General features: G+C 43.9%; 1 protein-coding gene across 1 annotated transcript in view; it reads left to right on the top strand.

The window, feature by feature from the left end:
• Positions 1–11463: 11463 nt before the first annotated feature.
• The window catches only part of LOC308365564 (uncharacterized protein), a gene marked incomplete at both ends in the record, with an annotated part of 48549 nt that continues 41847 nt past the window's right edge, over positions 11464–18165 (top strand). The window contains 2 exons of the mRNA XM_080839032.1: positions 11464–11572; positions 14541–15732. Coding sequence (XP_080695158.1) covers positions 11464–11572; positions 14541–15732 — 1301 coding nt within the window. The remainder of the gene's footprint in view (positions 11573–14540; positions 15733–18165) is intronic.

Below are 18165 nucleotides of genomic sequence, written 5' to 3'. Positions count from 1 at the left end.
CAGGATGATGTAGGTGGGGAGGAGGGAGGGGGCTCTGAGGTGGGCAGTTGTGAGAGGGCGCGGGCCTCTGCTGTGGTGGGGGAGGTGCAGTTGATGGGCTGGAGCTGGAGGGTGATGTCACAGGGGATGGTGTCAGGACTGTCCCATTGTCCATCAGAGCAACAGTAAAACTCATTGAAGTTGTTGGCCAGGCGTGAGTCCTTAGTGGAGTGGGGTGCTCTAGGCTTACAATTGGTAATCAGCCTAAGCCCTTACCAGACAAAGGCAGAGTCGTTGGCTGAGAACTGGTATTGATATTTCTCAGACGTTTAGCTTCTGTCACCATCTTTCTAAACCTGCATTTTGACTCTACATATCTGTCTTTGTCGCCACTCCTGAACGCCTCATCCTTCACAGCCGCTCGAAAGTGCCTCGTCTGCTACAACTAATCTGAAACTAACTTCCTCCAACAATATCACGTAGGCCTATGCTCAAAGTAACTTATTCTTTTAACGACATTGAAGCGAAAAAATCCCTACATTTCGCCACAAAGCTAAATTTAACAAATAATGATAATACATACTGTAACCCGCGTAGTTGCCCCATAATGCCGTGTGGCGGGCGCATACTTGTGCGATGCACTAACGATGTTCCTGTTCCTTACTGTTCTTATTAGGGCCCGAGCTGCTGAAAGCAGCGAAGCCCTATTGTTTTTCTAATTATTCTTGATGAAACTTCCTGGAAAATGCACCAATTTTGGCAGGGACCTTATGCCGGGAATTCTAAGATCTTTTGCGTCGAATGAAATTTCGGGCGGGTCAAAATGGATCTATAGCGCCCCCTAGAACATTGCAAATACCCCTATGCATTGGGGTTAGTTTGGCATAGCAAAAAAAAAATTCCGTACACTTTTTTGTCATGCCCAGACGCACCAAAAGGTGTGTTGACGAAATGGTGGCAGGTCAACAGGAAGTCGGCAATTTTGAGTGGAATGTGCGTTTCGACTGCGTTTTTGCCCTTTTCCTCACCTCGCATCTGATCGAACTCCTCCTACAGATTTAATGGGAATGACTTCAAACTTGGTCAGGATACTCTTCAGCCATGGGGGATGAAATTGTCTTGAGGGATTGTTCAAATTCTCAAAGGTGTGGGCGTGGCAGACCCTCAAACTTTTACGACTCGCCGGTGCTCGCCACAAAACGCAAAGTCACTTATAATTCCAGCCTGCATTGTTTGATCCTGACCAAACGTCATAGGGTGGAAGCTTGACCCAGCCTGAACGCGGACATATGCCTATAATGCCACACGCCTATAGCGCCACCTGTTGGTGGTTGGAATCGTCACTCTGTTTCCACAATGGAAGTCCCTTCAAACTTGGTCAGGATACTCTTCAGCCATGGGGGATCAAATTGTCTTGAGGGATTGTTCAAAATCTCAAAGGTGTGGGCGTGGCAGACCCTCAAACTTTTATGACTCGCCAGTGCTCGCCATTTTCACACCTCGCATCTGATTGAACTCCTCCTACAGATTTAATGAGAATCCCTTCAAACTTGGTCAGGATACTCTTCAGCCATGGGGGATCAAATCGTATTGAGGGATTGTCCAAAATCTCAAAGGTGTGGGCGTGGCAGACCCTCAAACTTTTATGACTCGCCAGTGCTCGCCATTTGCACACCTCGCATCTGATCGAACTCCTCCTACAGATTTAATGGAAATGCCTTTAAACTTGGTCAGAATACTCTTCAGCCATGGGGGATAAAATTGTCTTGAGGGATTGTCCAAAATCTCAAAATTGTGGGCGTGGCAGACCCTCAAACCTTTACGACTCGCCGGTGCTCGCCAAAACCACAAAGTCACTTAAAAATCCTGCCTGCATTGTCCGATCCTGACCAAACATCATAGGGTGGACGCTGGACCCGGCCTGTATACTGTAGGTGTGATATAACAATAACTGAGCCAATCTTTAATAAACTTTAGACAATAGAACCACGAGGTGAATCAAAGGTCTTGGTGTTTATTTCTCACGTGCGCCTGCAAGGAGTCAGTTCCACATCAAGGTAGACAGAGTAACAGACTGGATATCAATGTACAGTATTACTTTTTATAAGGTCAGCTATGGGAGGTCACAGGTCAATGGGGGTGTGTTACAGTTTAGAGGTGGGACAGGGGTTTGTGAGTGGGAGGGGAGGGGAGGTTACCCCACGGAAGCTTCCGGAAGGTCCACACACACAGGCACAAAGGCAACATGTAAAATAGGTGATGTGTATTACATAGGCCATGAGTAGAGAGGGGATGTCTGGAAGATTTCGTTTAGCATAGGCCCTGTGTGAGGGTGAGGCCAGACTGTGAATACACATGGCACACACATAAGAGCATACATCAAAGTCAAAGTCAAAGTAGCTTTATTTGTCAATTACTTCAAATGTCAAGACATACAAAGTATTCGAAAAAACGTTTCCCACTCTCCTACGGTGAAACATATAAGTGCACAGGCACAACAGAGAGGACATACAAACATACAGACAAGACATTACATAATACAAGTAGAACATACAGATAAACATATAGCAGCATAAGTTACATAAAGTGAGGTTATGTAGTTCAATTCAATTCAATTCAATTTTATTTGTATAGCGCCATAACAATACAATTGCCTCTCGGCGCTTAACAGAGCCCAGAGCCTGAACCCCCTTAGTGCATGCACAACGGCAACAGGGGCAAGGAAAAACTCCCTGTTAGGCAGGAAGAAACCTTAAGCAGAACCACGGCACATAAGGGGGGACCCATCTGCTTGAGGTCGGCCGGGTGGAGACAGGAAGTTGGGACGGGGGGAAGGGGGGAAGGGGAAGGGTAGTGTGGCAGAAGGGGAAAGGAAGCAACAGGGGCAATACACAGCCAGCATTTTGTCACTGGACATATGTGTACATACATCTGGTGGTAAATACATGATACAGACAAGACCAGATTACTGTGGCAATAGGGTTACTGTTACAGGGGTAGGGGATGTAGGGACAGAGAAACATTTCGGTGGAGGCAATAATGTATATTGTACATAAATGCTAGCATAGGGTATTGGGTAGAGTAGGTGTACGGCAATGCAGTGGGGGTCGTCACATCCAGCGGGAGAAGTCGTCAAGGGGATGATGACTGAGTTGAGGGCCCAGGATGGGGAGCAGGGCGGCGTGGGCGATGCTGGTGTTGCTCTGGAGCCGGTCTGCAGGGGCGTTTCGGGGCGGGCTGAGGAGGGGAGTGATCAGGCCCAGGAGGCTCCTCCTGATCCATCTAACAAACAGGAAATGACGAATCAGTCTGTCAGTCGGGAATCAGCACAAACAAACACACAGATGAATCATTTCACCAACCAGGGACATCCCTGTAAGCAAAATGACGTCCCCTAGACGTCCCGTAATGGTCTCTCTGAACGTTCTAAAAACGTAAATGTGTATGGTTCCCGTGACAACTTTAGGACGTTTTGCACGACGTTCCAAGACCGTCCCGAGGACGTTGCGGTGACAACTGGGAAACGTTTTCTATAGGTCCTGGGGACGTTATGCAGGACGTTGCAAGCACCTCCCGAGGGCATTGTGGTTACGTCTGGGGAACGTGTTTCTATAGGTCCTGGGGACGTTCTGCAGGAAGTTGCAAGAACGTCCTGAGGGCATTGTGGTGACATCTACAAAACCTATTTTAGACGTCCTGGGTGCGTTATTCAAGGATGCACCGCGGACGTAGCAGGCACGACCGTTTTTGCTGAGCTAAATGAAGAAAATATAATAATAATAGATCGCGGAACCGTCATTTTGCTTACAGTGCGCACACACACAAGTTCAAGTTCATTTATATTACACATTTCATATGATATGCATAGACACAGACACACACGATTACAAACTTGATTGCGGGCATGGGAATTGAACCGTAAACCTTCCTATTACTAAACGAGATCGCTACCTACTGTCCTAACACTGTCTGATTACTATAGTGCCACTTTAACAGGTTTATCACAGTGTGAGACAGCCAACAAACTTAGTCTTTTTTTCCGAGGGTTTGAGGAAAAGCATATTGTAGCAATCTCAGTCACTACGCATTGAGGGTTTTCCGTAATGATTCCTTTTTTAATTAACATCCATGGCACATCACGGACGTGCGGGCAGGGAGGCAGAATAACTAGCCAAACTAAGAATGATGAAATAAAATAAATATGAATGCTTCTGTACTGATCTGTGCTATAAATGTAATGTCTGCATGATTCCAATACAATGCATACATAGGAAGGTGACCAAGTGTCTAGCTTTAACATATTGAGCTTTCCACAGGCCTTCAAAGATGGTGCAACAGAACGAAGAGCTCACCGGTCAAATTGTCTGATTGGAATTTCTTTAAAAATCCCGTCTCGCAAACACAATTTTGACAACAATCCTAATATTACGTAAGGCCTATAAAGCAAACGTGAACTGCCCTTATTATGTTTAAAAGGAACAGGCTAATCTGCCGTTAGAAAGTTATTTAACAACACGCATATGCTGCATTTTAAAGCGCAAACCCTCGGTTTCAAACGAGGAGCGAACTGAGTGAGAAGGATCCAACATGGCCAAGCAGACTAGCCTTAAAAGCTTTTTTTCAGAGGCCAAAAACATCTGATGAGGGTAAACCTTCTGACGAGGATGAACCTGTAATACCTGCAGTGTTGCGCGTTTCCTTTTATTACCGTGCGTGAGCGCGCGGAAGAGCCGAGAGCGGTATTGCAGACAGAGATTTTGAAAAATTATAGCACTCGCCTCATATTGAAAATTGGAGCTGTGAACGTAGTTCAAAATTATGAATTATCAACAATGAACTGAGCAAGTTCATGTAGAAAGTGAACTTTCCAAACACTGAATACCTGAAGCCCTAGATGTTCGAACAGCATCACCAAAGAAAAAGCTGAAATGTCGGGCGTTTATGTCGTTATGGAGTGACAAGTTCTCTTGGCTCAGGTGCGAGGTAATTGATAGTCACAGTAAAATGTGCAAAGGATTCACAAGAGGGTCGAATAATTTAAGAATCTCTGCTCTCATTGAACAGAGCAATGACCATGTTGCGGCGCTCATTTTAACGCCACAGCAGGTTGCGCTTAAAGGCCACTTATTGACGCGCATCAGACATAAATGTTTTTGTTTCCCATTGTAAACTTAGGAAAATAAACATGTTGCATTCTAAACTACCTGATTATGTTATTATTTAAGCTATGCAGGCCGTCAGTTTTCTTCAATGGGCTAATTTAGAAGCAGAAATAGGCTAGATATTTGGCCGGCTTATCATTAAAATGTCGGGCAAATGAAAATCATTTTTCTCTAGCGGAACTTCTGGTTCAGAGAGCAGAGAGGACCATCAGAGGACCAAATAAGAACGGTCCCTAAAAGTCCGTTTTAAGGCTCATGCGAACGTCACGCAGAGGACCTGCAGGTAAAGGTTACGGGACGTTTTTAAATGACGTCCTGGGGACGTGTGCTGAGTGACCAAATTATAACGTTCCTTAATAGTCCGTTTTAAGGCTCATGCGAACGTCACGCAGAGGACCTGCAGGTAAAGGTTACGGGACGTTTTTAAATGACGTCCTGGGGACGTGTGCTGAGTGACCAAATTATAACGTTCCTTAATAGTCCGTTTTAAGGCTCATGCGAACGTCACGCAGAGGACCTGCAGGTAAAGGTTACGGGACGTTTTTAAATGACGTCCTGGGGACGTGTGCTGAGTGACCAAATTATAACGTTCCTTAATAGTCCGTTTTAAGGCTCATGCGAACGTCACGCAGAGGACCTGCAGGTAAAGGTTACGGGACGTTTTTAAATGACGTCCTGGGGACGTTTGCTAAGTGACCAAATTATAACGTTCCTTAATAGTCCGTTTTAAGGCTCATGCGAACGTCACAAAGAGGACCTGCAGGTAAAGGTTACGGGACGTTTTTAAATGACGTCCTGGGGACGTGTGCTAAGTGACCAAATTATAACGTTCCTTAATAGTCCGTTTTAAGGCTCATGCGAACGTCACAAAGAGGACCTGCAGGTAAAGGTTATGGGGACGTTTTTAAATGACGTCCTGGGGACGTGTGCTGAGTGACCAAATTATAACGTTCCTTAATAGTCCGTTTTAAGGCTCATGCGAACGTTACGCAGAGGACCTGCAGGTAAAGGTTATGGGGACGTTTTTAAATGACGTCCTGGGGAGGTGTGCTGACAGACCAATTTATAAGGTTCCCTAAAAGTCCGATTTAAGACTCATGCGAACGTCACAGAAGGACCAAACGTAGACTTGCTACGAACGTCAAAAACGTTCTGGTAACGTCCTCTAACGAACGTTGTGGCGGGGACCAATTGGGGACGATTGGGGACCTTGCGAATGTCCTGTTAACGTCCTGGGGACGTTCCCTGTTTGCGGGGATGTCACCTGTGTGTCGGTTTGCCTGTTGCATATTGCAGTACTTAGATATGTTTAGTTTTTCTGGCATTGAACATTTTGTTTTTTGTTGTGATCTGTTTGCCGGGGCCGTACATGCATCCACTCGGCAAACAGGAAACACATTTGATGTTGCGGTACTAAATTACAAGTAGTAATTTAATTTGTTTTTTGTTGTGATCTGTTTGCCGGGGCCGTACATGCATCCACTCGGCAAACAGGAAACACATTTGATGTTGCGGTACTAAATTACAAGTAGTAATTTAATTTGTTTTTTGTTGTGATCTGTTTGCCGGGGCCGTACATGCATCCACTCGGCAAACAGGAAACACATTTGATGTTGCGGTACTAAATTACAAGTAGTAATTTAATTTGTTTTTTGTTGTGATCTGTTTGCTGGGGCCGTAGTGCAAAAGAAGGGCAATTTGGTACAGTGAGTGGTGTTACCTAAGTGATAAAAGTGCAGAAGCAGATTGTTACAGAGTCCTGAGTGATTTTAGAGGGGGTGGGGGAATTTGGATATGGCTGGGAGGAGTGTGGGGAGAGAGTTTAGTGTCCTGACAGCTTGGTGAATGAAGCTGTTGCTGAGTCTGGTGGTGTGGCAACGGAGGGTCCTGTACCTTCTTCCAGAGGGTAGTAGGCTAAACAGGCTGTGTGCGGGGTGGCTGGTGTCACTCGCAATTGAGGTGGCTTTTCGTGTGAGCCGGGTGGTGTATGTGTCCTGCAGGGAAGGGAGTGAGGCACCAATGATCTTAGCAGCTGTGTTCATTATGCGTTGCAGTGCAGTTCTCCTGTGTACAGTGCAGCTGTTGCCCCACACAGTGATGCAGCTGGACAGGATGCTCTCAATGGTGCCCCAGTAGAAAGTGTTCAGGATTGGCGGTATAAGAGTCCAAGTCAGGTGGGGGTCCCGGGCCTTGTTAATAAGGCCAGCTGCAGCCAGGAAGAAGCTGGTTTTGTGGCGTGAGGTTTTGGTCCTGATGGACCTTTGGACCGCATTCTCCTGCCGGAGGGGAGAACCTCAAAGAGTTTGTCACCCAGGTGGGAGGGATTGACCACAACCTCAGGGTCCTAGAGGCGAACAGGTCCTGTAGAGATGGCAGATTGCAGCCAATCACCTTCTCAGCAGAACGGATGATATGCTGAAGTCTGCCTTTGTCAGTGGCAGGAGTGTACCAGATGGTGAGGATGGACTCAATGATGCAGGTGTAGAAGTGCACCATCATTGTCTTTGGCAGGTGGAACTTCTTCAGCTGCCGCAGGAAGTACATCCTCTGCTGAGCTCTTTTGTCAAGAAGTCCTGGGAGATGATGGTGCCCAGGAAGTGGAAGGACTTTGCAGGATGATGTGGGTGGGTCTGGACTTCTTCTGAAGTCTACAACCATCTCCACTGCTTTCAGAGCATTTAGCTCCAGGTTGTTCTGACCACACCAGGTCACCAAATGGATGATCTCCCACCTGTAAGCGGACTCGTCCCCACCAGAGATGAGCCCATTGAGGGTGGTGTCGTCTGCAAACTTAAGGAGTTGGACAGACTGGGGACTGCAGGTGCAGCAGGACAGGATCCTGGCGTAGGTTCCTGGTGAGTACAGGTGCTGGAGGATGAAGTGAAGGTGGGCGGTTGTGAGAAGGCGCGGGCCTCTGCTGTGATGGGGGCAGTGTAGTTGATGGGATGGGGCTGGAGGGGGGTGTCACAGGGGATGGTGTCAGGACTGTCCCATTGTCCATCAAAGCGACAGTAAAACTCATTGAAGTTGTTGGCCAGGCGTGAGACCTTAGTGGAGTGGGGGGCTCTAGGCTTACAATTGGTAATCAGCCTAAGCCCTTACCAGACAAAGGCAGAGTCGTTGGCTGAGAACTGGTATTGATATTTCTCAGACGTTTAGCTTCTGTCACCATCTTTCTAAACCTGCATTTTGACTCTACATATCTGTCTCTGTACCCACTCCTGAACGCCTCATCCTTCACACACGTATATACACACATGCTCACACACACAAACACACACACACACACACACACACACATACACACATGCACGCACACTCATATGAAAGCCACGGTCAATCATCTCACACATAACATCACCACATCACCACTAGATTGACGTCAATCAAAGCAACCTGTCAATCAAAAACTCATTGGTAGGATGCTAACTATCATCAGGGGCGGACTGGGGGGAAAAAGTGGCCCGGGAGTTACTGTCAGACCGGCCCACTCAATACACGGTGCGCGGCCCACTAAGTACACAGCGCGCTGCCCACTCAGTACACACCGCATTGCCCACTCAATGGATCGCACGTATCGGTCAGTGGCCTACTGGGAAAAATACCCATAGACTTAACCATATTTTGGTTGATTACAAAGAAATTACATCATATATGCTTGTTTTTTAATAACATTTGGATCCACCAATTTGCCTGGATGGACACATGGAATTAAATGATACTGGCTATTGTAACACTCCAAGGTAGGTATAGTTTGCAAGATGAATAGTATCAGATCAGATCAGATGGTTATACGTATAACTACAAAGCCTATTGGTTAGTACACTCAAAGCGTATTAGATAAATATACTTGAAATTAGTGCTGTCAAACTATTACAATATTTAATCGCAATTTTTTGTCCATTATAAATGTCCCTTCATTTATTTTGTATCCATTTATCCATGTTTTATTCCAGAATCATCTATCTAGATAACATAAGTGTTGTGAAACGCAAGCTTTACTTGGCCAATTCAACACCTTTAGATAACATATTAACAATCTATATAACATATTAACATTGTTTATAATGTAAGTGTTGGTGTAACACAGTGATTTTAGCATAACAAACTAGCTGGTTAACTTATTTGACACAAGTTACAGTATTAGAAATGATAAGATTGCCCTATTTACAACTACCACCATGGATAGCTTGCTCATCGATTGTAAGCAAGTGACTACGGCTAACATGTTAAAATAGATAATCTCGATGTTGACAACAGCTTGCTTATTTTACCAGATCATAACCGTCTCAATTTAAGACATACCGTTAGCTAGGCTTGCTGTAGGGAACGTTACCTCATCTGTGAATAGCAAGCTAACATTTGTCAAGGTCAACGCCACATCTTACCTTATCACTGTCACCAGTCAGTGGTTTTCCAAATAAAATGTAGGCTAGAGTTGACATTTAATAACACCTAAAACTAAATCAGACTGACGGAAGAGATTGACAGAGGCAGCAGCAAGCTGTGCCTCATCCGTGTTAAGGGCTAGGGCTGACTGCACACGTCAATACGGTTGCGTGTCCTGGCTGGGCTTGTAAGAATCCCAGAATCCTCTAGGCCTACCTCAATCGGCACAGCTGAGAACACTTCGGCTGTGTAAGAACCAATTTTCAGGTGTTCATTAATAACATAGAGATATCAAAGTCCGTAAAACACATTTAAGAAGTAACGTAAAAAAAATAAAAAAAATAAATAAAAAAAAAAAATCGAAAAATAGTCACCATAGGTGTGAAGACATATTGTAAGTAGGAGTATAAACTTCAGTCAGTGCTTCCTGATTTATGGATGTCTTAGAGAAAACTAGATTAATGTTGTCTTCAGAAGCTATGAAATATATTATACTGATATGCGCTGCGAGTGGGCCTGATGGCGGTGGGCCGGTTGATGATTATGATGGGCTGGTGTATTGGGCCATCGGCCCACCGGCCCACCGGGGATATCCCCGGTATTCCCGATGGCCAGTCCACCCCTGACTATCATAGGCCATCAATCACTTTTGACAAAAGTTACTAGTGGAGTTTATGTGACTTGTGACTTACATTATGATACATGGGGGGATCTGAAAGCAGGAACCAAATGGCCCAGATTGGGCATTTATATTGATATAATAATGTGTTTTTGATTATTTTCACATTCTACAATATTGTCATGATAAATGGGGGTGGACCAGAAAACTGGTCTGATTAAGGTACCCAGATGGCCCAGATGTGGTTTCTGGGTCAGGTTGAGATCTGCTATGTGGTGACTGGGTCAGGTTGAGATCTGCTATGTGGTGACTGGGTCAGGTTGAGATCTGCTATGTGGTGACTGGGTCAGGTTGAGATCTGCTATGTGGTGACTGGGTCAGGTTGAGATCTGCTATGTGGTGACTGGGTCAGGTTGAGATCTGATATGTGGTGACTGGGTCAGGTTGAGTCTGTGGGTAATGCAGATTATCTCTGTATGAATAATGGTGTTCAGTGAGTTATGAAACCAGAACTGATCTCTTCCTGGTCAGCAGCTCCTTACAGGGTGGGTGTCTGCAGGTCATGTTGGAGAGAGAAGAGACATTATTCACTCAATCTTGACTTTGATTTACTTAGAAGTTATGTAGCCTTCATCATTTATTTCATTAAACTAGTTTGAAAATCATATTGCCAAGCCAACGTTTTCATGTAGCCTTTATCATTTAGTGTAATTAAACCAGTTAAAAACAATATCACCAAGCCACCTTTCTATAGCCTTCATATTTTGATTAATTTCAACTCATTTAATAATCATATACCAAAGCCTCCATTCTTTATTTTGCCTCTGTCAGAAAACATTTGTGTGTGTGTGTGTGTGTGTTTCTTTTGAGACTTTCCAAGTGTCTGTGTGAAACATGAATGTGTCACAAATGCAAGAATATAAACCAGTAGAGTGATTGGAAATGAACTGTAGACGGTATTAGACGGTATTAGATAATTAAATTGTCTACTAATGACATAGTCAACACTACAAGACTGAAAATATTACACCATGCTCCTTCCCAGCTTTGCTCTTATGGCTGAAGGCAACAGATGATGAGAAGAAAATCAATCAACTGGAGAACATGACCAGTGAGGTGGAGAAGACAAAACAACAACTAGAGGATAAGAATAAAGAGATGGAGAACACAAAACAACAACTAGTAGAGAGGAATACAGAGATGGAGAAGACAAAACAACAACTTGAGGATAACAATAAACTCCTCCAGCAGAGAGAGACAGATTTAGATAACCTGACTAAACGAGAGAAAGAGAGAGAGGGACTACTGGAGAACATGACCAGTGAGGTGGAGACCAGTAAAAGACAACTGGAGTCACTAGAAAAGGAGCTGCAGGACAGAAACAGTCAACTACAGAACCTGAAAACCCAACTACAAGAACAAGGCAGGGAGCTGGAGGAGAGAGACAGACAGCTGGAGGAGAGAGAAAAGACAAAACAACGACTAGAGGAGAATAATAAAGAGATGGAGAAGACAAAACAACAACTAGAGGAGAAGAATAAAGAGATGGAGAAGACAAAACAACAACTAGAGGAGAATAATAAAGAGATGGAGAAGACAAATCAACAACTAAAGGAAAATATAAAAGAGATGGAAAAGACAAAACAACAACTAGAGGAGATGAATACACTCCTCCAGGAGAGAGAGACAGATCTAGAGAACATGACTAAACAAGAGACAGAGAGAAAGGGATTACTGGAGAACATGACCAGTGAGGTAGAGACCAGTACAAGACAACTGGAGTCACTGGAAAAGGAACTGCAGGACAGGAACAGCCAACTACAGAACCTGGGAACCCAACTACAAGAACAAGGCAGGGAGCTGCAGGAGAGACACAGACAGCTGGAGGAGAGAGACAGACAGCTTGAGGCGAGAGACAGACAGCTGGAGGAGAGAGACAGAGAACTGGGTGAGTGTGAGAGAGATGTGTATCCTAAATGTTTAGCAACATTGACCGTAAATAAAAGTGATTCTCTTTCTAACTACTAATTACCCATTAAATGAACTGCTACTTTCACTCACATGGTATTAACACTCTGACATACTCACACATCTCAGCTCCAGTTTCATGGCTAGGGATGAGAACCTTTAAGATTTTAACGATTCCGGTTCCTTATCGATTCCTGCTTATCGATTCGATTCCTTATCGATTCTCTTATCGATTCTTATTGGGTAAGGGGTGAAAAAAGAGCACAAACGGATTTTTTACATTAATGTTCTTTTATATAAATATCTAGAATGCTGTACACACCATAAACAGAATGTTTACATAAATAACCAAAAACTTTTATTAAAAAAAACAGACATTCTTGCCACTAAATATAAAACAACAATATTTAAATGCATATGTGGTGAGAGTGTCAACTCTAAAGCTATACATTGACATTGCAGAGCACTGTTGATTGCTATTTCACTCATACACTCATCTATACTGTATCAGATGAGTGTATGAGTGAAATAGCAAACAACCCCTATACAACCCTTCCTCTGCTACCTACTGATCTTTCTTTTCCAGAGCAGATATACCTCAGGAAATGTCTCATAATTGTTGGAATATTACAATACATCCAGGTTTAGTTTAAGTTAGTCCAATCTAAACCCCTCCCTCATTGCATTCTTGAGATAAACTAAATCTGGCAATAAAATGGCACTAACAAAATCGTTGAAATTTCTGATCTGACATGAAGCCCTTGTTATTGAGTAAAGGACTGTATATTTTTTTGTAGGTTGCTTGGTTGTTTGGCTAATCGCGAACTATTATGCTTAACGCTTCTAATAGCAATGTAGAACCCACTACAAACACAATAACGTACTGAAACATACTTACTTGTATCATGCACACAATGCCTCACATACGTATTTGAACAAAGATGATTCGCAAACTAGGCATTCAGTATATTTAAAACTTAACTATTGCTGCCACTGAATTGAAAGAGAAACGTATCCATATCTAGGGAGCTGCACGCGTTGCTAGACAACGCCATTATTAACGGAGTCTTTTGCGCTTCATCACTGACTTAAGGTAAACTCCTCAAAATGTTTTATCATAACGGTGTTACTCGTGTGTTATCAGCAAACTTTCTAGAACCAACAGAGGGGAGGCAAGCACTGCCTCTGCCTCAAGCCAACAGCTGAAAATAGAAGATTCTACAGCTAAGCTAGCCTAAGTTATATGACAATGTCCAACATCGCCCATTCTGTTAAGCAATTAAATGCTAAGTTTAGTTATGGTTAACACGACAACGCAAACGTTTGCTGATAACACACGAGTAACACCGTTATGATAAAACATTTTGAGGAGTTTACCTTGGTAAGTTAGGGATGAAGCGCCGTCGTTAGTTGAGCTGCTGCAGGCATCAAAAACATGACAATCTTGTAATTTAATACCATGTTGTGTGCTCAAGTGCTTATTCATAGTAGATGTACCTCCTCCTTTTGACGAAATACATGTTGTACAGACGTTACAAGTGACCATGTTTGCATTTGTTCGAGTGAAATAAAGCCACACTTTAGATCGCTTCTGTCTAGTTGCCATTTCTGCTGCGGTCTGATTTTTTTAAAGGGAGAGTTCGCGCATGCGCAAACGGCACAGAGGTCCGTTAACAGACCCGGTTATGAATTTGGCTAACGATTCCAAAGATTCGGCTCATTAGGAACCGGTTCTAAACAAGAACCGGGTTTCGGTTCCCATCCCTATTCATGGCCCATTTATTCTCTGTTCCATACACAACCCTGGATGATTCATACACACAGTTACTCTCACTTTCTCACACACCACTCCCATCCTGCTGCTCGTGAAGCGTGCACCGCTGAGAAGCATATTTCTTCACGTCCCAGAGGGGAGGGAGTAGTCTTGTTTGATGTTATGTTTGCTATGTACTGTATGTATGTCAATAATATGTGTGGTGTGTGGAAGGGGAAAATACTGTATATGGTAATAGGTGCATTAGTTAACTTGGTTTAGGTTAATCTAGGAGACTAATTTCACGGGAAAATAAATCATAATTTTTCTACCAAAACAACCTGCACCGTTTTTTCCCAACTTCACCACTGACTCCAGTTAGCCCACATACCAGCACACAGGGCCACTTCGGTTATTAATCACATTTCATAAATGATCTTCACACCTTGCTGTTGTCAATGTCCTGATTTAGAGTTTTGCTTATGATAACTGGATAATCTGTTACAAAGACTTCTGATTTCTAAACTCTTTGTGTGTGTGTGTGTGTGTGTGTGTGTGTGTGTGCGATGGAAGCATATCCTGTCATGGGTTTGCACCGTTAGTTTGCTTGTTGTGATTGTGTAATAACTGAGCTGTGTGTGGTGGTTTACTGTGATTGTGTGTGTTGCAGTGGGAGGAGAGAGTCCTGGTCCAGCACCCCCAGTGTCTCCTGCTGTGTCTGAGCTGAGGCTGGTGCTGCTGGGGGGGAGCACAGCTGGGAAGAGGGCAGCAGGAAACACCATCCTGGGCACAGAGGAGTTTGGGAGGCAGGCCAGCACACACACAATCATACACACATCCACAGAGACCCAGCACAGTGACAGCAGACAGGGGGAGGTGGCTGGGAGACGAGTGACCGTGGTGGAAACTCCAGACTGGTTCTGCAGTGGACTCTCTGAGAAGGACCTGAGACAGGACGTGGGGCTTTGTGTCCGTCTGTCTGCCCCAGGACCTCACGCCTTCCTCCTGGTGATTCCAGTAGAGCCGTCTGAAGGAGAGGAGAGGAGGATGCTGGAGAAAATGGAGGATATGTTTGGGGAGGGCTGTTGGACACACACACTGATACTCTTCACCCATGCTGCGGGGATGAGAGAGAGGAGTGTGGAGGAGTTGCTCCAGACAGGGAGCCAGCAGCTCCAGCAGCTGGTAGAGAAATGTGGGAACAGGTGTCACCTTCTCAACGTTAAGGACAGGCCGGACAACACTAAGGTCTCCCAGCTGCTACAGAAGATAGAAGAGATGGTGTCAGGAAACAGAGAGAAATTCTACAGCAGTGAGACCTACCAGCAGGCAGAGAAACAGCTCAGAGAGATAGAGAGAAGGATACAGAAAGAACGAGAGGTGGAGGAGAGGAAACTGAGGGAGGATAGAGAGAAAAGAGAGGAAGTTGATAGAAATGTTCAGGAGTCTCTGAAGATGATGCAGGGAGAGATTCAACAGCATGAAGGAGAAATTAAAATATTAAATGAGACAACTAAAGTACTGAAGATCAAGATGGAAGAAGAGAGGGATGAAGTGAAGAAGAAGGAGGTGGAGAAAGAGTTAGAAACAATTATTATAGAGAAAGACGAGCTGGAGAGAAGGCTGTTCAAAGTGAGAAATAAGAGAAAAGATGACAAGAGAGAGATGGAGGAGAGTCACAGAGAGGAGATGGAGGAGATGAGAGAGAGCTATGAGAGAGAGGCCAGGGCTGAAGCAGAGAGAAACCTCATGAAGATCATCCTGCCTGAACTACAGAGAAACATCAGCATCACCAAGGAGAAGATGGAGGGAGAGTTCAATAGACAGATGGAGGAGAAGAACAGAGAGATCGAAAGAATGAAGTTGGATGTTTCACAGCTGCAGGAGAGACTGAGAGTGGAGAGGGGGAGGGGAGGGGTCAGAGTTCAATGGGTAGAAACTCATCTGGATGGCTTGTGCATGGCTTTTGCATTCATTTGCTTGTCCTTGGCTTGTGCATTATATTATAAGTAATATGTAGTAGATGAGGAGTGAGAGAGAGAAGTGAAAGAATGAGGAAGGAAAGAAGGGATGAAAAGAGGGAGCGAGAATCAGATGGAAATGTATCCTGTAATGCAGGGGTCTCAAACTCAAACGACAAAGGGGCCGATAAGTGTCCAGTCTGGTCAGTGGGGGGCATATTGGGCAAGTGGTTCACTGCATTTTGTTAATTTATGAAGAATTGATGAAAATAAACTGTTAACACTTCCATTTTTGAAAGCATTCTTAGTTTACTGCATTTTTTCACACCTGCCTAAAACTTTTGCACAGTACTGTATGATAGAAATAGAGTCATTTTTAAACTCCTTGTACCACTAAGCTGTATAGTCGCCAGAATGGTCTGCCAATTGCCGCTTGCAGTTCGTTCTGTTATCTTGCTGTTATCTTGCTCTTCATTAAGAGTGGGTCATTTCAAGGTATTCAAGAAAGTATCAATATGGGCTATGCCACCTACTGGGACTCTTGTATATATTTTTTTGTAAAATGCTTCATGAATCTCATTTTGTTCTAGTGTCTTGTATTTTATTAACTGTATTTTCAGTAATTTTTTTCTTCAGTTTCCATGCTAGTATTTTCATTGATTTTGGGCCACTTTCATAAAGTCTCTGTTTTTGATACATGAGGTTTCTTTGAATGTCTTGTGTGGTTAAACTTCTAATTTCCTGAAATGTATTTCCATCTGAACTGGTCTTATGTTTTGATTCTTAACGTTGGTGTGGCCATTTCAAATCAACTGAACTTTTTGCAACATTCTGAGAAGCCAGCAGGCCAGATGAAATCGCTGTAGGGACAAATGCTCTAATGCGTCTTTATATCATGTCTCCATATTCTGATAAAGAACATGAATTTGTCCTCTAATGTCTCTCTATATTATGTCTCTATATTCTGACAAAGTAAAAGCATTCATCCAGTTCATTTATACTTCTGTAAACAAATGGGTGGGGGGGTCGTGTAACTGAATGGGTCCTGACTTTAAGACATTAATCCTGTAATGTGTCTATGTTCCGACAAAGAAAAGACATTCATTCACTTCATTTATAATTCTGTAAACTAAACAAAACAAAACGTATCTTTAGACATGACAACATCGGCGGTGACAAACCAAATGGGTCCTGACTTTAAAGACAAATGTTGTCTATGTTTCCATGTCACAGATTGTTCTTTTTCCTCTACTCCTGTTGCGTAGGGTAATGCTTACAGTAATTAGTGCTTCAAAGACACTGTTTACATTCTGCAGGGCTATGCTGCCATCTGCTGACATTATGTTGAAGTACACATATTTAAAAAAAAAATGTGATTCAAGTGGAGCCGTCTAAAGGAGAGGAGAGGAGGATGCTGGAGAAAATGGAGGATATGTTTGGGGAGGGCTGTTGGACACACACACAGATCCTGTTTACCCATGCTGAGGGGCTGAGAGAGAAGAGTGTGGATGAGTTGCTCCAGACAGGGAGCCAGGAGCTACAGCAGCTGGTAGAGAAATGTGGGAACAGGTGTCACTTTCTCAACGTTAAGGACAAGCCTGACGACACTAAGATCACACAGCTGCTAGATAAGATAGAAGAGATGGTGTCAGGAAACAGAGAGAAATTCTACAGCAGTCAGACCTACCAGGAGGCAGAGAAACAGCTCAGAGTGATCAGGAGAGGAAGGAGAGAGAGATGAAAAGGAAACATGATAAGGAACTTCAAAACCACTTAATGGAATGTTAATAAGCACGCTAAAGTTGAAGAATGGACTGGAGGCAGAGTCAGTTTTCTGAAGGTTGTATTTCTCTCAGCTGTTGGTTCAAGAAAGGTCTAACCTGATAGCAGTACGCAATGGCATTTTATACATTCAGTCAGGTCACAAAACAGAAGGGGGGGAGAGGGCCACACCCTTTAGGTGAAAAGAGGGGGGGGGGGGTACAGTGAGGGGTTCATCTCACGGGGGATGGGGTTGATGCCAGGACACAAAGGTCTCTAGCAGGAAGAGGGGGAGGGGAGGGTCACATGTCATTTGCATTTGGATCTCAGTGAGAGACAGACCTAGTACACATTTAGAGTGAGTTGCAGATACAGAGCAGTACATGTTTACCTAATAATAACAATAATTCCAGTTCCATCACACTTAAACGAAATGAAGAGAGAAATTCAAGAAAAAGACAATAAAATCCTTGATCTAGAGAGGAAGATCGCAGAGCTGGAGAAAGAGCTGAAGAATGAAAAGAATGAGGAGAAGAAAAGAGAACTGGAGAGACAGCTGAAGGGGGAGAAGAA

This window comes from Sprattus sprattus, assembly GCF_963457725.1.
Source record: "Sprattus sprattus genome assembly, chromosome: 5".
In the NCBI taxonomy this organism is placed as follows: Eukaryota; Metazoa; Chordata; class Actinopteri; order Clupeiformes; family Clupeidae; genus Sprattus; species Sprattus sprattus.
This window is presented reverse-complemented; position numbering and strand designations above follow the sequence as displayed.